The sequence below is a fragment of the Phragmites australis genome, chromosome 16 (genome assembly GCF_958298935.1).
Source record: "Phragmites australis chromosome 16, lpPhrAust1.1, whole genome shotgun sequence".
NCBI classification, from domain to species: Eukaryota; Viridiplantae; Streptophyta; class Magnoliopsida; order Poales; family Poaceae; genus Phragmites; species Phragmites australis.
The window spans coordinates 29,486,104-29,510,897 of NC_084936.1; the positions used below are offsets into that span (position 1 = coordinate 29,486,104).

The 24,794-nt window shown below is 44.2% G+C and overlaps 4 protein-coding genes and 1 pseudogene across 4 annotated transcripts; 3 read left to right on the plus strand and 2 right to left on the minus strand.

Annotated features, from left to right (window-relative positions):
- Positions 1 to 205: 205 nt before the first annotated feature.
- On the plus strand, positions 206 to 4,223 carry LOC133896174 (fatty acyl-CoA reductase 1-like). The gene is made up of 7 exons (XM_062336723.1): positions 206 to 464; positions 1,253 to 1,356; positions 2,243 to 2,440; positions 2,558 to 2,660; positions 2,745 to 3,451; positions 3,535 to 3,662; positions 3,760 to 4,223. Exons 1-7 carry the CDS (start codon positions 365 to 367, stop codon positions 3,911 to 3,913), a joined length of 1,494 nt encoding a protein of 497 aa, XP_062192707.1. The 5' UTR covers positions 206 to 364; the 3' UTR covers positions 3,914 to 4,223.
- A 5,318-nt stretch (positions 4,224 to 9,541) lies between these two features.
- LOC133894824 (probable uridine nucleosidase 1) lies at positions 9,542 to 15,130 on the minus strand. Its single transcript, XM_062334994.1, has 10 exons — positions 15,035 to 15,130; positions 14,629 to 14,965; positions 11,665 to 11,780; positions 11,531 to 11,590; positions 10,811 to 10,993; positions 10,618 to 10,722; positions 10,439 to 10,535; positions 10,248 to 10,355; positions 10,014 to 10,149; positions 9,542 to 9,794 (listed from the first exon to the last, which is right to left on the minus strand). Exons 2-10 carry the CDS (start codon positions 14,690 to 14,692, stop codon positions 9,686 to 9,688), a joined length of 978 nt encoding a protein of 325 aa, XP_062190978.1. The 5' UTR covers positions 14,693 to 14,965; positions 15,035 to 15,130; the 3' UTR covers positions 9,542 to 9,685.
- Positions 15,131 to 16,077: 947 nt separating this feature from the next.
- On the plus strand, positions 16,078 to 18,601 carry LOC133896214 (large ribosomal subunit protein uL1). Its single transcript, XM_062336772.1, has 6 exons — positions 16,078 to 16,208; positions 16,351 to 16,379; positions 16,897 to 17,116; positions 17,425 to 17,590; positions 18,019 to 18,224; positions 18,340 to 18,601. Exons 2-6 carry the CDS (start codon positions 16,375 to 16,377, stop codon positions 18,391 to 18,393), a joined length of 651 nt encoding a protein of 216 aa, XP_062192756.1. The 5' UTR covers positions 16,078 to 16,208; positions 16,351 to 16,374; the 3' UTR covers positions 18,394 to 18,601.
- Positions 18,602 to 18,903: 302 nt separating this feature from the next.
- On the minus strand, positions 18,904 to 21,468 carry LOC133896212 (calcium-binding protein CBP-like). The gene is made up of 5 exons (XM_062336769.1): positions 20,780 to 21,468; positions 20,095 to 20,141; positions 19,502 to 19,677; positions 19,384 to 19,402; positions 18,904 to 19,288 (listed from the first exon to the last, which is right to left on the minus strand). Exons 1-5 carry the CDS (start codon positions 21,174 to 21,176, stop codon positions 19,184 to 19,186), a joined length of 744 nt encoding a protein of 247 aa, XP_062192753.1. The 5' UTR covers positions 21,177 to 21,468; the 3' UTR covers positions 18,904 to 19,183.
- Positions 21,469 to 21,606: 138 nt separating this feature from the next.
- On the plus strand, positions 21,607 to 24,758 carry LOC133896211 (uncharacterized; annotated as a pseudogene).
- The last annotated feature ends 36 nt before the right edge of the window (positions 24,759 to 24,794 follow it).

Here is a 24,794-nt window from a genome sequence, read left to right on the forward strand (position 1 = left end):
ATCTAATCCGTACTACGCATACTGTGCTAGCTTCTGACAATTGCTAGCAGCTGCCATCTTCTGGCAAACACTTTAAAATTTGCGGTCCTCGCACGTTTTTAATTTGTGCCCACCACACCACACACTGCAGAGACGCCATGTCGTACTCCCGGCCCCTGCGCGCGTGTATAAATGTATGTGCATAGGACCCTTTTGGTGTCTCTCTCCTCTCACTGCCTGCTGCTGCTGGATAGCTAGCAGCAGGAGCACCATTACTTCTCTCTGTGTCTCTCTGAGCACATAATAATAATCTCACACCACACGGTGGTCTCTCTCTTTCTCTGTCTCAAGCAAGCAAGATACTAGTGTAGAGCGAGGGGAAGAGATGAAGACGATGATGGATAGCATGGACGCGGCGAGGATCACAGAGTACTTCAAGGGCAAGAGCATCCTCATCACCGGCTCAACTGGCTTTCTTGGAAAGAGTATGTGTGTGTATACTACCTCAACTGCATGTCATGCTTAATTTCTTGCATAGAACTGAACTAGGTAGCTAGATATATGTTGATCGATCGATGGACCAAGCAAACAAGCAGTAGTATAGTAGTGCATGCTGTGTATCATCGAGAGAACCAAACAGCCGTTCATTTGTGCAAAGATTGGGGTTTTAAAAAGGAAGTTTGGATGCACATTTCGCATTGGTTTCACTTTCAAATTTTGCCTCAATTCAATCAATACCGGACTACTTCAGGCTGGTGAAGAGCGGCATCAATCAAGATTGACAAACAACTTAGACGTGATTTCAATAGAATCATGATTACTTTTTAGTAGAATATTTGGAAACAGAGAAATCGAAGAACGCTTCAAGATAAAAGAGTGGAAACCATCAAGGTTGCTCCAGATAAAAAAAAGATCATATTGAGGAACCCACAAGGCGTTTTCATCCATGTGCTGAGTCCCCTGTTGAGTTCCATGTTGCCTTTCTAACTGTTTTTGTGGTTTTTTCTTTTCCTTGTTTGGACTTACCATGTGGTTTTCAGGTTTTCTAGGCTTTTCCTTTACCTCGTCCCCTAATCTTCTTTTTGGTTTTTTACTCCTTTTTACTCCTAATCTAATAAAACGGTAGATCTCGTGCCACCTTTCTAAAAAAATGTTGTGTATCGATTGATCTATGATGAATGATAGATGATCGGTCTTCTGTTGTACTTACTTATATTCGTGTGACATATATATATATATATATATATATTCACGTATGGATGGATGCATGCAGTTCTTGTGGAGAAGGTACTGCGGGTGCAGCCTGATGTCCACAAGATGTACCTCCTCGTGCGAGGGATCGACGCCCCATCTGCAAAGCAACGCGTCCAACAAGAGGTAATTAACCACCAACACATGCATGCATGCACAATTGCTAGCTGATCATCGATCTTAGCTTCTTGCCTTGCAGCACAAATTATATATTAGTCGCACAAGTATCAGCTGGTGCTTATCCCATTTTATTAAATATTTGCGTATGGTTGTTCGTCCCGTCGCCGAGGTACGGCCGGTAGCTGCAAGCATATATGGTTTCGCTTTCCTCATGTTGACGCCGCGAGGGGCGACAGCAGCAATTGATAGCACTGGTCCTTCTTCATGGCGCCGCAGGCATGGATCCGTGCAGGGAGTCATCTTGGATCCGTGCATGCATGGATCTATATATCTACGTGGCATCAGATCTGCACGTTTAATTTCTGCTTTCGCGTTAACTATTGAGTTAGTATGATCCCAGAAGCCTAAATTGATTGGAAATTTTAAAAAAAGGGCAATTCATTTGTATTTAACGCCAATGGTGGTTGACCACCTCATCAGATTCAAGACAGGCCGGACAGTGGTCTCTGCTTCACCAGTAGTGATTGTAGCACAGTGCGTAGACCAGCAGTAGCTTTTGCCTGTCCCTTAGTCATTAGTAATGAGCGAGCTCGATCAGTACACACGGCCGGCCAGCCTCAACAAGTACCAATATCCAATAGAATGAGGCATATGGCTGGTTGGTTGATGTGCAAGTGCAATTCGTTTCTTCATTTCCTCCAATAATTCAACAAGGTAAAAGTGAAAATAGATTCGAAATTACAATAGTAGTAGGTTACTTGTGGTGAATCATGAGGCATACTCCTATATGTCAATGCTTATTTTCAGCATTGACCTGCCTCAATAATTTACTATCGCTTATTATTTGTCCTAAAGAAAAAGAGGTAATTTTGTGGTGCATGCATATATGCAGGTGATAGAAACAGAGCTGTTGGGCCTCCTGAGGGAGAAGCATGGCAACGGGTTCCAGCGGTTTATCGAGGAGAAGGTTGTTGCTTTAGCCGGAGACATCATGAATGACAACTTGGGGCTGGAGGTTCCCAGGTTGGAGGAACTGGCAAAGGAGATCGACATCATTGTCAACATAGCTGCAACAACCAACTTCTACGAAAGGAAATTAAACCGGATTTGCATCAAATTAACTAGAGCATTAATTGTTTTGCACGACAAATATCGTCTAATCTTTTTTAGGAAATTAAACTGTAGTAACATTTTGACAACCTGCTGCAGATATGATGTCTCCTTGGATGTGAACGTGATGGGAGTGAAGCACCTGTGCCAGTTCGCCAAGCAGTGCCCCAAGCTCAAGATGCTCATGCATGTCTCCACTGGTTAGTACACGTACTACTCGATCAGATCGATGCAGCAACTCACTGCTATCAACTGGAGTATTCAATCTGCATGCATGCATGCAGCTTTCGTGTCCGGCGACAGGGAGGGGCTGATCCTGGAGAAGCCAATCAATCCCGGCGAGTCGCTGCTGGAAGGCGTGTTCCTCGACGTCGACGCCGAGCTGCGCCTCGTCAGGGACGTCAAGAAGGAGCTCAAAGCCACCGACGTCGCTCGCAATACGGAGCGGAAGGCCATGAAGGAGCTCGGTCTCCAAAGGGCTCGTCACTTTGGGTGGTCCAACACGTACGTCTTCACCAAGGCCATGGGGGAGGTGCTTCTCGGCCAGCTCCGCGGCGACATCCCGGTGGTGATCATGCGCCCCAGCATCATCACCAGCGTCCGGGCGGACCCGTTGCCGGGGTGGATGCTGGGCACACGCACCATCGACACGCTCATCATCGGCTACGCCAAGCAGAACCTCTCCTGCTTCCTCGGCGACCTCAACATGGTCATGGACGTCATCCCAGGGGATATGGTGGTGAACGCGATGATGGCGTCCATGGTGGCACACTCGGAGGAGAGGGGGGCGCAGGTGGTGTACCACGCCACCTCGTCCCTGCGCAACCCGGCCACCTACAACGTGCTCTACGAGTCCGGCAGACGGCACTTCACGGAGAACCCGCGCGTGGGGAAGAACGGCGAGGTCATCCCTAACAGGGAGATGCACTTCTTCACCACCATCGCACGGTTCCACGTCTACATGATCCTCACCTACAAGCTGCCCCTGGAGGTCAGTCGGATCATTTGCCATCTGTTTAATTAGTTACGCTGCGCCGTGAAATCCTGTTAAATAAAATGGACGTGCGCGTGCAGATTCTGCATTTGGTGAATCTGCTGCTCTGCGGGATCTTCTCGCGGCTCTACAACGACCTCAACCGCAAGTACAAGTTTGTGATGCATCTTGTTGACGTCTATGGCCCCTTCGCCTTCTTCAAAGGATGGTAACTATTGTTCATCTTATAGTTAAACTCAATTCAGCAAACTGGATCGAGCACATATATATTCTCAATTACTAATCTTCTTTCCCTGGTGATGAAGCTTTGATGATATGAACTTGGAGCGGCTGAGGTTGACGATGGCCATGAAGACCCCTGAAGATCAAATGTTCAATTTCGATCCCAAGACCATCGATTGGGACGATTATTTCTACAGAATCCACATACCTGGTGTTCTTAAGTACGTCTGCAAGTGAAGACTTATTTTCTTGCTTCGTCACCTTCTTAAATAATAAATGATATCAATCATTTGGTGTACCTGTATTGGGGTGATTAAAAAAGATGTTACCTGTTGACTAGACTGTTAAATGTATCGGTGAAGCACCATATCTTAAATAATGATAAATGTGTGCTTGTGTTAGGTGGAAGCCTATCTGAATTCTGAACTTGTAGTAGTTGTCTGTATCAATTACAATGAAAAAGATATGTAATCTCTGTCTGTTTCAATGAAACTGAGAACCACAACTAATCAGAAAGTAGTGTGGTGCTGAAGAATGTTTAGTCCAACTTGTCATCCGTCTTTCATCACTTGTTTTACATGATTTAATTCTAAGCAAGACTGCAATTAGCAGATCAAATTTAATGCTCACGGGTCAAGTCAAAACTTTCATTTTCTTTGCCACAACACACGCAAAAGGCAGGCACATGAAAACAAGAATCACAAGCTTTGAGAAAAGTATGCAGTAAGGAGGCGTATGGGAAACCTCATTTCAGATTCGAATGTATTATACAAATGTGTGGAACAATGCTGTCATATGCAAAATTTACTACATTGATTTTTTGGATGTACTGTAAGGTGCTGCATAACCTTTCACTAGGAAGCTTCCTATGCTTCTCAGCACAGAGAAGATTGTTTTGACCATCGGATTTGATGGGTAATGGTTCAGAGCAACCCATCCACCCTTGTGATATTTGGTATTTCCATGGTCGAGTCTTTGGGTTGATCTGAAGCATTAAGACCTCAAGTCAAACAACCAAAGCAATCCTCTTACTATTAGTAGGAACAGAAAGCTTTCCTAAGTCCAGAAATTAGTTACAAGGCAGCTGGAAAAGAGGTCATGTATCTATATCTATCTATATCTATACTCCTATATAATTCACCAGTTATGAACTTATAACTGATCCGAAGATCTCCACCATCCATCTGACTTGATCTAACGGTTCACGTGCAAAGTTGAATCCCGTTTTTATTCCTAAAATAAATATCAATCACCCTTTAATTGCCTACCATAATATCTATCACCCATATAAATGCCTCCTTCTCGTTCCCCGCACGCCCCTTCCGATTGGACATGTAACAGAAACAATTACAGATTATGGAGCTGGAAGCGAACGCGGACGGGCTAGATGCCAACGAGCTGCTGGGGTTCATGGATGCGGTCTCCGACTTGCGGCCCACTGATAGGACGCAGCTGAGGTGGCACAAGCTTCGGATTCTCACACTCGTGGCCGGCAAGCACTCGTGGGATGCCCGTTGAGCCACTCATGCCAAGGCTCGTGGTCGCTGCACTGCGGTGGGTGAGGGACCCAGACTCCTCCATGCGCGATGTGCTTGTCGATACCACGTTTGCCATAGTGGGCGCAACGGCATCCCCGTCCATGAAACTCGGGCCACTCGCAGATGCATTGCTCCACGAGTAGGACCAATGCATGTAGCTCACTGCCGCGCTCGCCGCGGCGGTGGCCGTTGAGGCCTCGGTCCCCACCGATGATCTCGCCTCCTACCTCTGGGTCCTCCTCCCACGCCTCCTCAAGCTCCTCCACAGCGCCATGTTCAAGGCCAAGCCCGCACTCATCTCCCTCATCGGCGCAGCCTTGGCCGCCTCCACCGCAACGCCATGCTTCAGCTGGCCTTTCTTGTGAAACATTGGGACAAACTGAGGGGTTTGAATGAAACATACCGTGGAACCCTCTCTAGCTAGGCATGAGTGAAATGATACTTGTGCATTCTTTATTTTTCTTTTCATCTCATGAGTATGTTTTTTGAAACGAAACAGGAGAGCATCTCACGAGTATGTAGTTTTGTTGAAAATTTGGGGCCTGATCTTTGTCTACATGAACTTGTAGATATGTTCTTATGTGCATTAACTTATCGCAGCTACGAGAGCCCGAGATTCTACTATGTTTGCAGGTTTTGTTGCTATCATTATTAAATCCATTTGACATTTTGCAAGTACATTTCAGGACAAGATCACTCTATAATTTTCCCTGAATTTAGATTCATCGTGTTGATACAGGTTAGACACATTTTTAGCATCGAACCTTCTTTTCATTTCTTTTACTTAATTCCTTCTTCTTTCTTTTATTTGATAGTGGAACGCTATGTTCTATTCATTGTGGATTTCCACCATTTGACATTCTCCCTTCATATGCATGCTTCTCTTTGGATGGATGGATCATCATTCAACCATAGTTGATTGGTTGGCCCCTTTTCCCTTTTTTTTTCTTTTCTTTTCTTTTCCTTTTTTTCGGCAAAGTAGGTCCATCATTATGTGTGCTTTTCCTAGTAATATCTGATTGAACTATGAGTGCATACAAAACTAGAATTGCTCGTATAGGTTCATGTTGGAAAGAGGACCAAATTTCATTTGACGCCAAAACACAGTATTGTTTTGAGCTTCATGATGTACATTGGTTTGCCGATTTCATCCTGATGCAACATGCGCCCTCCCCTCGATTTTTGCAGGCCATGGAACCAACATATTCCTTGAATGTCAATGGCACTGAATGCACATACTTCGACGAAGTTCATCAACTTCATGGTTTTTTGTTGCTGAAAACAAGAAGGGCATCATGGAATTTATTTGGGCATTCTTCCACTACTGGGCATTCCGTCACGATTACAGGAACGATGTCATCTACGTTCGCTTGGGAAAGACTGTAACGTAAGAGTCAACGATTTTTCTAAATCATGAACTTTCAGCATCGACTTCGTTGGATTTCATGTAGGTTTCAAAGAATTTTACATATTCACTTTACTCGGTGTGATTTGCTATGAATAGCAAGCAAGAGAAGAAGTGGACGACTCGCATTGGAAACGACCGCCATTTGATGTGCATTGAGGATCTGTTCGAGACCGGCCATGATTTAGGCTGTGCGGTTGACAGGTAGACGATCAATGCTCTCAGGGAGGAGTTTGAGCGAGCTGATGTTGTGCTACAATACGATGATAATCCTTGCGCGACTCTTTTGAAGCCCTATGGTTATGAACATTGATTACCGTGAAACAACTGACATGAAAACTCAGATCAACCCTCCAAGCTGCAGAAAAGGGTGATGTCCTCTGTCAGATGGGCTATTGGTGACCACTACATTTGTTTTGTGGTTGTTCTGTCTTAATACTTTTCGCTTACAGCTGAAACATGAAGTTCATTTTTGTTAGCTATTATTCATACCTCTACACCTACACCCAGCCCAACCCCCGTCCCTAGCCCAACTCACCCCCCGCGTTGGGCCACGCTGGCTGACCAAGCCCCGCCTAGGCTGTGTCATCCTGCGCCACGCGCTGGGCTGACACGCCACAGGCACACAGCGCCAGCCATTTAAAAGTTGTTGCTTTAATTAGTTGCTACCAACTTGGAGTATTTGCATGGCGCCATGCACCATGCAAGCAAGCAAAGCAAAGCATGCATGTCGTTCGTCGGTGTACACCTGGTAACACCTATATATGTATGTAAGCAGATTTCAAATTTCAAAGTATCGTTCTAGATCCATCGAGCACACTGTATTACTGATGAATACTAGAGAAATACTCAAGGAATAATGGAGTAATACTGAAAAAATACTAAAGCATACTGACTGATGCAAAATTACTGAATAAAGGTATTGAAAAAAAAAAGATCTACTGAACACTACTGAACACAAACTATTAACATTACTGAATAATCACTGAACACCTACTAGACAACTGTTGAACACTACTAAACAATTTTCCTATGATTTGAAACTATTGAAAAACTACTAACAAAACTACTAAAAACTACTGACACTAATGAATAAAACTACTGAACGAAGACTACTGATACTACTGAACAAACTACTATCAGCTGCTGACAACTACTGACACTACTAACACTACTAACGTAAAATACTGAACAATTTCACTATGACTTGGAACTACTAAATACTGACGACTACTGACACTAATAAATAATTTTTCTATAACTTAAAACTACTAAACAACTACTGACATAACTATTAAACATCTCCGAATTAATTGTGCTAAGTGTCAAGCTTCCCCATGCAGAGAAATGTTTGTTTTTACCGGGTATCCGTAGCACTGCCTATACTAAAAGTAAGTGTACTGAACTTCAGTAATGGTCACACCAACAAAATTAATCTGATCTGTGCTCTTGGCTGCGCTGCTGTGTGTTGATGTGGCATTGCTTTGGGGCCTTCCTATGGCTAATCTGATCTGTGCTCTTGGCTCCTGGACGCCTGTTGTCGTTTCGGATTGACCCTGAGGCCTATTGCCGGTTTTGATCTAAGTTCTTAGCTCCTGAAGGCATCTTGTCAGTTTTACTGGTTCTCTGAGACCTGTTGCTAATTGAATTGCACATGGATGTGTTCTGTTGCTTGTGAAGATTGGCGATGGGGATATCTATCGAGTTGATGATCATAATAAACTCCCTTCTGATGGGTTAAGTGCTGACCTGATTCTCTCCCTTCCGCTATTCAGAAGATGGGGCCTATAATATGGTGGCTGTTTCTCTCTTGTCTGATTCTTGACTCATGATCCTGATGCTGCTTAATACTTTTCCAACCCTGACGCCTACTTGTTCGTGATGTGGCTCTGAGGTTTGGTACGAGGGATGATGATGTTGATGCCTTGTAGTTTTAAGCCGATGATGATCAAGTGAGGCCTGTTTGTTGCCTACAGATTGAAGAATTGCTCTTTCCCTTTGACTTGTTGGCTATGGAGCTATTGCCTCTACTTGTTGCCTGAGAAATGTGTTGCCTTGAGTTTGGCCGATGATGAGTTGAGGCCTGATGTTGCCTGTTGCGTGTTGTCCGAGGTTTTGCAGCGCTTGTCGCCGTGACCGATGAAGACGAGGGTTGAGTCGGGAGCGCATTAGTGAGCTAGGCACAATGCTGGGCTCCTGGTTGCAGCTCATCTGTGATACCGGTCGTAGCTACGCATTATGCCGTGCTCTTAGGTATCGTTATTGCCTTTCTTTAGCTGGGTCGATGATATGAGACCGATGATGCTCCGAGTTGCCTACAATCGATGATTTACGCTAACCCCTTTTCTTTTACGCTAACCCCTTTTATATCATCGTTGCTATATTTGTTGTCTTTCTTTACTTTACAGCTATGTAGCGCTCAGGAGACGGTCAGTGAGATGACCATCACAATAGCTTAGTCGGAGGTAGTACGTGAAGATGGACGTAATTAACCGGAGAGCTTCACGAAGCCCCGGGAACTAGAAGACGCGGTCGCTAGATTAGTCAGATGCGTGTATTACTTGGTGTACTCGATGTAATCGGAAACTTGTACTTTATGAATTCAAATGAATGAACAAATATAAGTGTTTCGTTTACATTGTTTCTCTTTTTACTTGTATACTATGATGTATAATGGGGCGTCCGCGCTATACTCTATTCTAAGTGAAACGCCGTTGTGGGCACATTTCTCTCGCGCGAAACAATTGATTGTCGCAACCATCATAAAAAGGGTAATGACTGCTAAGCATGATATATTAGAATCCGTACGTGCATTTGGAACTCTAATTGTTGCAATATGCAAATGTATCATTTGACGTGGATTTTTATCGCTTAAAGTGGATTTTCAATGCTTAATATTGCATGGTGTGAGAAATTGATTGCTTATTCTAATAACCATGTGTATTCCATGGTACAAAGAGCACACTTTTCTTTTGCCACACACATGCGTGGTTACTAGTTTGTCAAATTCTCTTGCACATCAGAAAGCACGGACATGGTTCAGTGGTTGGCTGGTTGCAATATTGCTCATGGTGCCATTAGCAGCTTCTTTATGAAGCCAATGACCTTTGGCACATCAACTGTCCATGCAACTGAAATCGGTTTATAGCCTGTCCATGGATTCTCTGAATCCCACCTGCCCATAGTGGGAAAAAGCAATCAGAAACTATGGTGAAATATGCTGCAGCATATTGATCCTTTGGGTTAACTTTTGCCTTGGTTTTGCTTATGCCAAGAATTCTAAGTAATTTGGTGAAACTTAAACTATATCAGTGTGTGTGGAAGAATGTCAAAACTCGAAACATTAGGTAGGTCAAGCTTCTGTCAGTTATTCAGAAATAGTACAGAGGCATACTTTTTCAATCCCGGATCCATCAAAGTGTGGCCGGTGCAAATGCCCTGGGTCTCCGCTCTCACCACACCCTTCTTGAACGTGAAGTACTCGGGGAGAGCTAGGGCGGTGAAGCTCACAGGATCATGAAGGACAATTCCTGAACAGATTGCAATATTATTAGGCCAAAAGTGTTTTTTTTTCCAGATTTGATGGTACATGACAAAATCATAAGAGAAATAGATCATTTTCATATACCATGGAAGCCATCAGACTTGGCATGCCAATCCCTGTAGAATTTGCACATGTCAGACAAGAACTGTGCATGCTTCCCTTTAGAGTTTTTTAGCTCCAAGAGATCCTCATCTAAAATAACGGAATTTCACATGGTGAATTAATAATTAACCCCAGAACTTGAACTATGCAGATGAGAGTATCAACGATCAAACCTGTAAAGCAGACTTGAGTTGTTATGTTAATGCCAACCACAACAATATCTGCTCCTGAGGTAAAAACTATGTCAGCTGCTTCTGGATCTCCATAGATCTGCAGAGTTATGCATTCGAGGTTTAATACTTATGTTAAAAGGTATTTGACAGCTCAATCATAATGCAGCAGTTCAACATACATTTGCTTCAGCTGCAGGGTTAACATTTCCAGCCGCAAAGAAAGCTCCACCCAGTACAACTATTTTCTTCACCTTGCTTGCAAAGGAAGAGTCCCTTTTTATGGCCTAATCAAGAACACAGACACTGCATCATAGCATATAGCAGAGCATAGACAGCACGATAAATAGGTTTATCCCGTGATCATAAGCATACCAATGCTACATTTGTCAGGGGCCCCAATGCAAGTACAGAAACCTCTCCAGGAAACTCAGAGACCTTATTAACCAGGAACTCAGCAGCACTTTCCTCAACCTTCTTAGCAGTGGGTGCAGGAAGAAACAGATTCCCAATGCCATCGGACCCATGAATAAAGTCAGCCACACAGGGCTCTCCTCCCTAGAATACAAAGTATCTATCATTCAGTTCATCCAAACAAAAGCAATATTGTATGGACTGAAACTGTACTGTGGACATAAATACTGAGTAAGTAACATAGTATTATTACAAGTTTGAATTCTAAACTCCATCTAGCAGAAAAAATGTGGGGCTCATGCTACATCTACCAACTAACGAGTATCAACAAGTAAACAATGTAGCCTGTATTACAGATAAAAAAAAATAGATGACTACCTTTACACCTGCCAGCATAAAAAAGTATTGTATCATGTACTTCCGTCCAATACATTAGAAAGATAACTTTGCCATATTGTTAAACTTTAACCTTAGCTAAACTCTTTTAATGGATGCAAATCAATTCAGAATTTTCAGTCATTTTAAATTGATAGTATGAAATGCAAACCAAGGTCAAGTAAAAAAAAACTTCTCAAGTTTCTGAACTGTACTATAATGAAGTTCAGGTTTGTTGGAAAAGAGTAGCAGGTTTCTTGCAGCGTGTCATAAAACGACATGAGGGATTATCGTGAGGTAGCATACCTTGAGGGGCTCGGGGCTGCCCTCTGCTACTGGAATTTCAGGATGTCCTGCTCTCTCACACTGTCCTTTGTAAGATTCAACACGGTTAGCGAAACCAAGAAAAGCAACAAATTTCAACCATCTCAAATGCTCACCAGCAATAGCGCATTACGAGTTGCACCCTCCGTGCTAACATTGCCGAATATGGTTGTCATCCCAATGATTTCCAGACTTGGTGCTTTGAACGCCATTAGGATTGTCATGCTGTCATCTAGAAATCGGATTGCGGAGAGAACAGACAGTGATAATAGAAGTTAACACCTTACAAGTCAAATATCTTTTGCGAAAAGGACTCACAGTTCAGAATTCGGATATCACGGAGAGGTACCACTAGTGTTACTGGGACACGGGTGCGGATGTCGGTGTCCAACTCGGGTGCGAATGTCTGATTCGACAAACTCTAGAAAATAGGATTCGATGATTCATCTAATATATATCATTTTTAATTTTAAAAATAAAAGAAAATAGAGAAAAGATAAAATAGAAAGAAAAGAAAATAGGGCTACCATTGTCTAGTCCACCAAACAAATCCACAAAACCACTCTAACCATAGCTCATCTCACGTTTCTTTCTAACCCTAGCCCACCTCCTCCCCACCAGCCGTCCCCGCTCCTCCCCACCTGCAGGTAGTAGCTTCCTGTCCCCCGCCGCCTCCCCTCTGGCCCTCCCCCGCAGCCTCCGCCTCTCTTCTCCTGCTGTCGACGCCTCCTCCTCTCCTTCGATGCGGCCGGACGTGTCCAATCTGCATCGCACCATGTCGGACACGAGTTGATATGCGGATATGCGTCAACTCACCGAAAAATTTCTGAGACACGTGCGTCACGGTAACACTGGGTACCACATGCTTTTAACTTGGGAAGTCAATGTAGCATTTGCTAATAATTTATTCTAGTGTTCTAGTTCTAGACCTGTTGGTCATTTCATTGATTGTTTACTCGTAACAAGTCAATGCAGCTTGGATTGCTAGGAATTTTCAAATTAGTAAGAACAATTATTCGACCATGAAACTCACTGCTGATTTGGATGGATCATTCAGAATATGAATAAAAGAAGCTAACTTGGGAATGCTAAGCTCACGTAATCATACTCAGGCACATTGTTATCAAACACACGTATCCATTACACAGTGAACAAGTTGTGCACACTGCGAAATTGTTTGTGTCAGTTCACCCATCTGATATGCGAGTCCAAATACTGAGTTGACAGTGTGTCACACTCATACAACTGCTAGCTTGTATAAACATAACATGTTTAACCATATGGTTGGGCTAGATGTGTTGTTTCAAATTACGTTTTAGCAACTTTCCGAATGAATTGATTCTGAATGTACAAGAATATATAAAAACATAACTGATAACATATTTCATATAGGTAAACATGAGCATTTCAAAAGCATATATGAAAACACATAAGCTACTCATGAATACAAATGAATCGAGACTGTCAGTTGACATAGTGAGGCAATATAACTCATGAACATATATTAAAACAAAGTCATGGCTCTCAGAGCGAGTTGCCGACTTAACGGCCATCAACACATACTAAGATGTTACCGATTAGTGTATCAAATCTCCTCTAAAGCTAGGCCAAGCTACACAAGTCTATGATCAAGAGAACTCCTCTGAAAAGCACAGTATCAGTTGGCTAACAGAGAAAGACTGCCGAACACAGAACACACCAGGGCGCCCAAACCATCAAGATCAGGCAATATCAAATACAGCCGAATGCAACTGATCAGAGTAGAATGCCACAAGGTGACACCAGATCAAGTGCAACATACAAGGGCGCCCAAGCCAACAGAACCAGACAGCACCAATGCTTTCCAGAGTTCTCTTGCCAACACAGAGCCACTGAACAGAGGGTGACAAGTGCACACCACAGTGGACACACAGACGAATATCAGAATTTCAGCTAGATCAATAACCGGTAACTACGGCCCAGCTTAAGAGCTCAAATGATACACTAAACGCACTTAGCTCGCATTCATCACAGAGCAGAATATTGCCAATTCTAGCATGCATATACAGAATATTTAGATGAGAATCAAAATTGCACGCTATAATGTAAAGATGGGATTGGAACGAGTTTACTGTCCAGGAGGATGAAGATGGCAAGGCACGCGAATGCGCTGACCCAGAAAACTGAGATTCCCCCTCTATGCCGAGGTCAACTGGGAACTGCTTTCGGAGATACAATGCCACTGAGCCGGCTGCGAGGCACACCACAACCAACTCGCGAGAAGCAGAGAAACCACAACAGCAAGAGTCCAATCACCGGGCCAAGGTGGAGAAGCCGAACACTGCAAGCAATGGCGTGCTCGAAGGCACAGCCCAGAAAATACCAATCCACCACACCACTGATCTCCTCGCGCACACGTGCAGCCAGCCACCGAATCAGCCGAGCACCGAACAGGTAGAAGGTGCGACGCCAAAATCCCGCACGAGGCCGGCGACTAAGAGCCGACGGGAACTCACCCAGAGGAGAGCTCAACCGTGTCGGTCTACGCCCCACCGGAGAAAGCCGGCACAGCCTCGCGCAAGAAGAAAACGGAGAGAGAGCTGTCGATCAGAGCAAGTGGGGAAAAAAAGCTCGCAGAAGGAAAAATCTCCGGTGAAGAACAGGTGAGACCACCTGCCTTTGTAGGGAGAGGAAGAAGCCCGGCATCCACCCCACCACGCCTCAACGGCGCGCCGAAATCGCTGGGCGACGAACGGAGAAGCGAGAAGGGCGGAACCCCCCAACACGCCTCTGTGGCGGCCGTCGCCAGCACCACAGCCGGGCACCCCTTTAGGGCAGGCAGCCGGCAGGGTGGGCTGCTCGGCTTTTGGGCCTGGAAGCGGCCCATTCGGTCAGACCAATTCCTTCCCTTTTATCTTTTTTTCTTTTAAGGAATTTTGCTCAATTCAAATTTGACTCCAACTCAAATTCGAATTTTTAAAAGAAAAACCTCTTCAAATTCCAACAAGATGTTCACAGGCAGTCAGACAATGGAGTGGAGGTGACGAACGCAAACGCAACGAACTGTAGGAGTTGGGAGAAAATCGATCGAGGAAACGCACCGATGCCGGGATCCGTGTCGATGATGACCTTGTCGCGGCGGATATGCTGGCTGTGCTGCTCCATCCGGGGCCTCCCGCCTTCGCAGGAACAGCGCACACAAAACTGAACCGAAGTTACCGCGCAGCAGAAAGAAACGCAATCCTGAGAGGGAGGGAGAGCGCCAAGGGGAAGACGAGGACAGGAGATGTCAAAGTGGAACGCAGAATCTTTCCAACTCGCTCCTACTTTTTCTCTTCTCAGAATCTTTCCAACTCGCTGGGCTCTCTCATCTTCAGGGATCCGATTCCTCTGACTTTAGTTGTTGCACTCGAGTACAGCCCTACAGTGACTGGTTTACTGTTCACAGAAACCTGTAGCGTCAAAATCTTGCATCCATGCGGGATCGAACGACTCGTATAGCAATACCTGTGAAATCAAAGGATCCCGATTCTTCTTCTTCTGAGGAGTCGAGCAGAGCAGAGATGTGGTGGTGTCGTCAGGGCCGACGTCGTCGGATTGGATTAGATTAGATTATGAGAGTAGATAAATCTAATTACGTTGATTAGCGACAAGAAGAGAGGTTAAAGATAAGTAAGGGTAGGGGGAAAGGAGACGATTGCAGTGGGATCGTGATGCAGGGTGGACACGTTGATGAGCTCCAATGGCCAGAATAGCCAGCGGCAGGACGCCAAAGCCAAAGCCAAAGCTAACCATGCACCTCCAGGATGCAGCCATGCCGGCCTCTTCCTGCATATTTCCAAGACATGTGTCCGGATATCTGATGGATGAGCACTGGTGCACTCACGAAGAGTACTAGCTCGGTGCATGGAAGAGATGACCAGTAGCTTAACTTTTAAAAATGTCTAGAGTCAGACTAGTAGCTTAACTTTATGCTACTAAATAGTAGTGTATTAGTGATTATGTTAATATCCAAAACAATACTCTTTTACTATAGCTGTTTTATGACCAGAGGAATCAAGATGCTCTCTCAAGTCTTAACCCATCTTATAACGGAGAAAAAAACACTATTCCACAAGAGGAGTGTGCATACCTAAATCACTAGGCACTATGAACATGTTTAATTCGCATCTAAGTTTGCCACGCATCTAGTTAATCAAGTGTAGCTAATAAATTTTTAGTCATAGGTGTTATAAAGTTAATAAAAAACTGAGTGTACGCAATTTTCCTTTGAGACCTGGTTAGTCTTATCACAGGTCAATTCTCTGACGTGTCTATGTCGCTTGAGTAAAAAAAAACATGGGTTTTCAACCTTATTAATGAAAATAAATGTAGCCTCTCATATCCTTTCGGCCTTGTTTCCTTCAAATGGAAAATTTGGGCCGAATACTAGCCCGGCCCGGCGAATGGCGCGATCGAGCAGAGCAGAAATAAAGCCCACGGGCCCGTTAGCAGAACCCCAAGGCCCATTGAGTCCAAAAAGATCCAACAGCCAAAAATGCCACACGTGTTGGCCATCGGAAGCTCTAGGGTTTTCCTTGCCCTCTCTTTCTTCGTCTCGTCGTAAAAAGCTCCAGCGCCGCCGCTTCTGCCTCGTCGTCTCTCGCTCCCCCGTCGCTCGCGGCTCGCGCCAAACCCCAAGGTACCCAGCCGCCGACGTGGCCGCCTCTTCCTCTCTTGCTCCCACATTCATCCGCGAATTCTTCTTTTTTGATATACCCTGTTTGCCCTCCATTCCACCGGACCTAACTGCATTTCTTTTTAATGTTTCTTGTTTCCTACAGGGAGTTGAGTGATCGATTGCAACCATGAGGTACTGCTGGGTTTCCTCTCATCACATCACCTGTCTGTCTTATGACCGAATGCTTGAATTGAAAATGCCTTCTCTTTAATTGCCTGTGGATTACCATGTTACAGTTTGGTCATTTAGGAGATCCCTTGCTGTTTAGGAGGTTGATTTTTTCCCTTTGGCTGTTAGTAGAAGTTACGAGATCGAGTTGAGGGTGATATGCAATTTCGGAGCCTTGTGTGAAATGCTTTTGTAGTTTATGCTTAATTTAGCCGTGGCTTTTTCCTAATTATGTGTGAGAGGGGGATCCAGTAGTTTTAGTCCTTGGCGTAGTGAAGTACTTTCATGTGAGATAGGGTTAAAATTGTTTGATAATGTCATGACTATCTCTCTCTCGGGTTATATCGTCTAGAATTTTCCCGCTTAAAAGAGACCATTGGATGCTACATCATGCTAGAAGACAGTTGCAACCCTAGACTAGAATAAATGGTCCATCACTTGTTATAAATTCTATGTGCTGAACTAATTTAATCTGTTGCAGTAAGTTGCAATCCGAGGCTCTCAAGGATGCCATCTCCCAGGTTGTTGGGGATGCCAAGGAGAAGAACAGGAAGTTCACCGAGACCGTTGAGCTTCAGATTGGTCTGAAGAACTATGACCCTCAGAAGGACAAGCGTTTCAGCGGCTCTGTTAAGCTGCCCCATATCCCCCGCCCAAAGATGAAGGTGTGCATGCTTGGTGACGCCCAGCACGTTGAGGAGGTAAGGATATGTCATCAGGCATTTCATGTACTTGAAAATAAATGTACTTACTTATGATGGACATGCCTACAGTAGTCCTGTTGACTGGAACATATCGGTATTTTGGATTGTTGAACTGTGAATGTCATATGCAATAGCAGGCCTTTTACTATGTGCTTTCTCCAATTCCATTACATTTTAATTTGTATGTTTAATTTGCTCGATTATATAGAAAATTTGTAATTTGCTCAGATAATATATTGGTATTCTTTATCCTGTGAAGGGCTGAAGGCAAGTGCTCCACGCGAATTGTTTTACCATGTATGCAGGCTGAGAAGATTGGGCTTGATTACATGGATGTTGAAGCTCTTAAGAAAATGAACAAGAACAAGAAGCTTGTTAAGAAGCTTGCCAAGAAGTACCACGCTTTCTTAGCATCAGAGGCCATCATCAAGCAGATTCCCCGTCTCCTTGGTCCTGGTCTCAACAAGGCAGGCAAGTGACCCATTTTCTGACATGATTGTTTCTCTTTCATGTAATTGCTCTTTTGCATACCAAGCAATGATAGTGTTGATTCATACTTCTTTATGTGGCTTTGCCTCATTTTATTGTTTTTATTCATTTATGATATGCATTAAAGGTGTTCCTTCCAAAATGTTGGGTAATCTGCTATGAAATGAAAATAAACAGATTACATGCTTGTTGCAAGGTTATATTCTGTCAATTGTGTTAATATTAGATTGTTTTACTTGGTATTTTGCTTTCTAAACACTCTAGCACAGACCTAAGGCTAGGATCTTTCATCATATAATACCCCTGTTAACTCTGAGAACTGTGCATCACTTTTAATTACGATTATATTGGCTTTTGCCATGTGTGGTCTCCTTTGATGCCCTGCTAATTGAGTCATGTTGATGTTGCAGGCAAGTTCCCTACATTGGTTAGTCATCAGGAATCTCTTGAATCCAAGGTCAATGAGACGAAGGCTACAGTCAAGTTCCAGCTGAAGAAGGTTCTTTGCATGGGTGTTGCTGTGGGTAACCTGTCGATGGAGGAGAAGCAGATCCAGCAAAACATTCAAATGAGTGTCAACTTCCTTGTGTCCCTTCTGAAAAAGAACTGGCAGAATGTGAGTTCTGGTCCTCGTTGCCTCTATAGCTTATTGTTCCTGTATTTATATCTAATGAAAATTTTAGAACATAAGCAGCAGGACCAGATTATAACATGATATGAATGTTTTGCAGGTGAGATGCCTGTACATCAAGAGCACCATGGGGAAACCGTACAGGGTGTTCTAAATTGTTGCGCTCCTTGTGAAGTTGATAAGATACTGTGCCTCTGAACCGAGCTTGTCTTAAACTTAGATCTGTTGCACCGATATCAGTTTTGTGATTGCCCAAGCGAATATCAAAGAAATATTTGGTCCTTTCTCTAGTTCTTTCGTTAATAGAACCTGCGGAGGAATGATATTGGTTATTTTAGCTATCACAGTTTGTGTTTTGGTTATTTTTGCTGCTCCATGCATCAATTGCTTCTCACCTTGCACGGCAGTGTTATTTACCAGATGTTGTAGCTCGTTAGTTCTGACGAGCTTCTTTCTTTCGATGGCGATCGGTTAAAAAACTGTCGACGAGTTCTCGAATCGTCAGGTTTGGTTTAGAGCTATTGGTTTTTGGTTCAATAATGCTCCGATTGTAAGGTTACGTTGCAGGACAAACGGTGTTATTTTAGCTGGGATAAATTAAGCAATCAGAACAAGTCAGAATTGTTATGAGCAATGACATCCTGGAGTCTGAATCACATCAAAAGAAATCTGTTCCCCAACGTGCCTTCAAGGAATTGTTACCTGATGATCAGCGCACACTTGGTAGGTCTAGCAAGCCGACACAAAACGAAAGTATCCTTCAGAGTTATGTACAACACGAAGGTCTATGTGCAAGAAAGGCCAAGGGGGAAATACTGACATAACAACACTCACTGGTTACAAATCTATCCATTCACACAAACTAGGGGAGAACACTTCCACTATAATCATAACTAGAAAGTTACATATATACAGCTTGATTGGTCTAAAGAAAACCAAAGACGCTAAGGGACGATGAAGGGGATGACCATTGACAAGAATCCATCGTATGTAAGAGTTGCTGAACCCGTGTAGCGGGTATCCTTCTCCTTGAATTTTTCCGTTAAACCCTGCATAGAGCGAAAATGGGACAAATATCTATCAGTAACAACTTGAAAACTTTGCTTCACTCCATAGGCTGTAGTATAGAAGAAAACTAGCATACCTTCACGATCATCCCACACCTACAAAAGCAGAAAGATATATCGAGTCAGGACATGTGTTGAGATGAGGAGATGAGGATAAGGAGTGGAAAGATAATTCCTGATGAAGAATATACTTACTCCACAAAGTTGTCAAAGTCTAGCGCGCCGTTGCTGGACACACCATTGTTGTAGTTCGCTATAAGGAGCTCGATAACAGAAGGTGGAACGGCATATCCAAGGCTGCGGAGCGCTTCTGTCAACTCATGGGAGTCAATTCTTCCACTCCGGTCCCTATCGTATCTGTCAAAAATATCCTAGATGGTGCCATGAAGAAAATAAATTAGTAGATCCACCCACTAATTTTGAATCAAGGCAGCTAGATGGTAGTGCAAAATGAACAGATCACAGCACTAATGCCAATTTTCCCCTTTTGACTTCTTTAATCATCAGTTCATTACATATGATTGGAGCACCAGCTATTCCATACAGAGAAACATGGTCTCTACTGGCATTGTTCTTTTTTTGTAGGAAGTCAACTTTGATTATTCATAAGATTCTTCTATAACGAAAGATAAGTTGATGGTTTGTGGTACTTTATGTATAAATCAATGTTATTGTGAGCGATGTAGAAAGAATGTTAAGCACCACAAGTTGGAGTACTGCCACAATGAGAATCTAGTGATTGTGCTTTGTGTTTGTAAATTGAGCTACAGAAATCTCCAATTACTCACCCGCCATTGTCCAAGGCAATTCCAGAGTGACACAAACTCTGCTGGCCCTGCAACACGGAAGCAGCAAGAAATCAGTAGCTTGTTTATACCATTTCGACAAATAAAATGGCACAGCTGCTTCGACGATAATAAACACAGGCACGGCTCCTGAAGAAAGAGAACAGGTGAACGCTAATCGGTGTGGGTACAGAACAATAAAATCAGAAGCCCTACACAAACATAGACAGACAGTCATTCCCATCTGCCCCTAAATAGGAACGGACAGTGAAGTAAGTCCCATGATGTACAGCAATAACTGAACTTTCCTTAGCATCGCTGAATATTCATGTTGTCTGAAGATGCAGCAATACAAGTATCTAGTGCTGCACCGTTTCAGATTTCAACACATACTAGGCTAAATCTTCTATACCAATTCAAGTTGCCCCCCTGAATGGAACGATTGTAATTGAACAATTTGTAAACTTTTCATGGCACCAACGCAACCCCGGCCGTACTAATCTACTTATATAATTCAATAGACACAAAGGAACCCTTTTTTTTTTCAGACAGTGCGATTCACTGGACAACCAAGAAAGATTGGTGGCATCACTGGGAACCCGAATCTATTGTTATCCTAACAGCATCACAATCCAAAGAGCGAAATGAATCGTTGAAGCAAGAATGGGTGGAGGAGGAGGACGCTTACCCATCCGTGACGGAGACGAAGAGGCGGGGTTGTTGAAGAGGAACATGAGGAGGCGGACGGTGCGGATGCTGAATCGGTGGTACGCCGAGGAGAGCGCGCCCTGTAGCTCGAGCTCGTCGATGGCGCCGCTGCCGTCACGGTCGGCGGCCCGGAAGGCGCGCTCCACGTCCGGGTGCGTTCCCGGCGGGAACGTGACGACGACGCCGCCGAAGCCGAAGCCGAATCCCCCGGACATCTGCGGCGGCGGGTAGGAGGACGGGTAGCCGCCTTGGCTGTAGCCGTAGGACGAGGAGGAGTAAGATAAGGGAGGAGCGGAGGGTGTGGGCGTGGGCGCCTGGCCGTAGCCGGCAGATCCCTGGGTGGCGTAGCCGTGGCCGTAGCGGTTGTAGTCAGCCATGGGAGGTGATGGAGTAGGAGAGGCGAGGTGGCGACGTGGGGTGGTGTTCTTTCTTTGCTTTTGCTGGGGAACCGCCGAAGCGGTGGGTGATGAGGTAGGTGAGAGGGAAAGAACTGAAGCTGCGGTTGCCCTCGACTCCTCGACTATATTTATTCAGAATTCCATCGTCAGATTAGAAGAAGACGAAGAAGACGACGACGAAGAAGCGATCGATTCCTTCTCCGTGTTTCTCATGCCTGAGACTGGAATGGTACGGCGTTCAACGCGTCGCCATTGGAAGTTTCTCTGCAAGAGGAAGAGGATTGCAAAGAGGAGGAGGCGTGAGCAACCAGGCTAAGGAACCTCTAAAGAGTATCTTGGCAAGGGCAAGACGCCGGCCGTCGTCAGCCTCCACCGCTGGCGGTGGGCTCCGGCCTCTGATGTCACAGCCATCGCCCTTGCTCGCTTCTCCACCCTGCTCGGTCTTCACCCACCAGACCCGTGACACGTCCGATCACATCTGGACGGCGCAGATTACATTAAATCGAGTGGCCGGAGCGACCGCACACTCCACAAACCAATCGCTTCTTGCTTGTCTTGGCTCCGCGCCGCACCGTATCCATGGCTCCGGCGGCCGCCCCCGCGGCGGCGCTCCCCCGGCCGGCGTTCCTCCTCTCCCGCCGCGCAGCCCCTGGTCGTCCTAGTGCGCGTGCCAGGATCACTCTCCTCAGAGCCCAGCCGGACACCTCCGCCGAGCCGGTGGAGTTCAAGCCGCCGCCGGGGTTCAAGCCACCGGAGCCCAAGCGGTTCCAGGTCAAGCCCGGCCAGCTAGGCAGCGTATTCGGAGCCTCGCTCGGTATCCCCTTCCGCCTCGGCACCGGCATCTTCGTCCTAGGGTACGTACGCGCCGGCACCTCTCCCTAGTTTCTCCTCCTCAATCCCCACGGCCACCTCGCTACTCGACCAATCACAAGTTGTTACTAGTAGCACAAGATAAGGCACGTGTTGCCAAATTAATTTGCTGGCGTGTATCACTTCAATGTGCAGGTTCTCGGCATCATTTGTTTCTCCAGCCGAGGTACCATCAGATCAATATGCTTTGGATTTCCAAGGTGAATTTCTTTAGTTTTCATTTTTTTTCCCTGACCATATCATGAAAAAAAAAAGGCAAGAATCACATAATAAGCTGCAGCTAGCTGAATATAAGTAATTCTATAAAACTTTACTTGTTCTGTACCAATCTAGATCTGTAGTTTGGAATATTACGCGACTTCATACATATGTCTCTAATTTTAGCTTGGAAGGTGAAGGAGACATCAAAAATAGAGCAGTGCCCTCGACCTGAAAAACCTATCGAGATATACGAATTTGAAGGGTACGGCCTTTCTGTCTACTGAGAAACATATTGTGTGACCTGGTAGCACACATCTGCCTCTACTTACGCCTACTTGTGTTTGTATCAATCCATAAGATTTTTGCTGAGTACCCATGCTGACTTGTTCCTTTTCTTCAACTGTTGGTGTACTGTGCCTTATTTGCAGCTGTCCATTTTGTCGAAAGGTGAATATTCCGAGTATTCTGCATCTGCATTTTGCACCTGAACAATTTTGTCGTTTATATTCATAATGTAAAATTTGCAGGTCCGGGAGATGGTATCTGTCTTGGACCTAGATGTTTTATATTATCCCTGTCCTCAAAACGGCCCAACCTTCCGTCCGAAAGTTTTAGAGATGGGTGGAAAGAAACAATTCCCTTACATGGTATGCAAGTCATCCTAGACAATTTCTGATTTTCCTTGGTGTGTTAGGTCATATTCGATATCTACCACTTCCACCTCTACGTATCTTCGAAATACTGAAATGTGTTGTCTGAACTATATTTGATAAAAATCATGGTCATAGATTCACCATTGTGTGACATTAACTGTTTCCAGACTTTTTAATCCCCAGCAAAATGGATTTTCGTCCTGTTGATGAAATGTGCTAATGTGATGTGCTGTATTTCCTTTGTTGAGGGAATTAGGGGTGTTTTTTTTCTTTCCACCAAAAAAAGGTGTTATGTAATGAAAGCAAAATCAGTTGAGTGTTTATCTTCATATCAGGCACTCGTATGTTTCAGGTGGATCCAAACACAGGGGTTGCCATGTATGAATCAGATGAAATCATAAAGTACCTGGCCAACAAATATGGTGTCTATTCGACATATCTCCCTCCCCATTTGTATTAGAGGTTCTTCCTGTTAGCTTCCTTGACTTGTGCTTGTTTTTCAGGTGACGGAACTGTTCCAGTTATGCTATCACTTGGTCTATTAACAGTAAGTAACTAATTACCCAATAACCCAAATGTATATTATCTTGAATCAAGAATAAGCCAAAAGTATATGATATGTTTCTTCTCATTCACCTTTCTATATTTCTCAGTTTCTGCCTATCTGATAAATTGAGTAGGATAGTTTATTACTAGTCAATGAGCAGTTGTGCAATTTGTAGAACCTTTTTTTTAAACTGAAACAAGAGGGAGGCCCCTACTGTAGTTTTCATTTAAAAAGATGTTTATATTGTACAAGAGGGAACTTTGTATTCTTTGTTTTGTAGACGATCACCGCAGGGCTTTCTTCGATTGGTCGTATTGGGAAGGTACATTGTGATAAACAATATAACCAAGTTCTTTGCTTATTGCCCTCTGATTGTTTATCTCGAGCCATCATTGTTTACAGGGCAATTCCTATAGAGCTTCTAAAATTCCACCCCAACCAATAGAGATATGGGCATATGAGGTCTGAATCCTTCATACATCTGCTTATTCAGAGTATACCATCATTTGCTATTTGCTGCTGTGTAGTACCAGTTCTGGGGATTGACTGGCGGATAATTTATTTTCTCAGGGATCTCCCTTCTGTAAATTAGCACGGGAGGCACTTGTTGAATTGGAATTGCCGCATTTGTTGCACAGGTATTGTAATACTTCAAGCCACATATCCGTAAATAAATAGCTGGATATGCTGCCATCATAACGTAATAAGTTAATAACTGCCTGGCAAACTTCTACAAAGGACCTTAGTGTTACTAGTATAGCAGCTAAAGGCTCAGATCTGCTGCAAACAAGATGATACACTGATACATGGCCTAAGAACAGGATCTTTTTTTCGAGGAAAGAACATGATCTTTTTAATTAAAGACATCTTAATTGCTTTGCACAATCTTCAGTTATTCTGAACTGAGATCTTTACTTGCAAGAGTGATAACTAAAAATCTTTACTGCAGCTGTGCGCGTGGCAGTCCCAAGAGACAAGCATTTTTCAAGGAAAAGGGTCTTTTCCAGGTTCGCAACCTTGTAATTCATGCCTCTAAAGCTGGACATTCTTCATTTGCATGCCTGGTGTAGCATTGTGATACATATTACTGTCCCGGCAGGTGCCTTACCTCGAAGATCCTAACACCGGAGTCAAGATGTTCGAAAGCGCTGAAATCATAGAGTACCTGAAGACAACATATTCTCTTTATTCCAGCTAAAAGGTCGTAGAGCACCTGCCATATCTCAAATGTTCATACGTAATCATGCGTAGACCATGTAAATTCTATTATTTTCAATAAAAGAAAAGAAACAGTGAACCTCAAGTTCTGTATGCTGCACAGCCGAT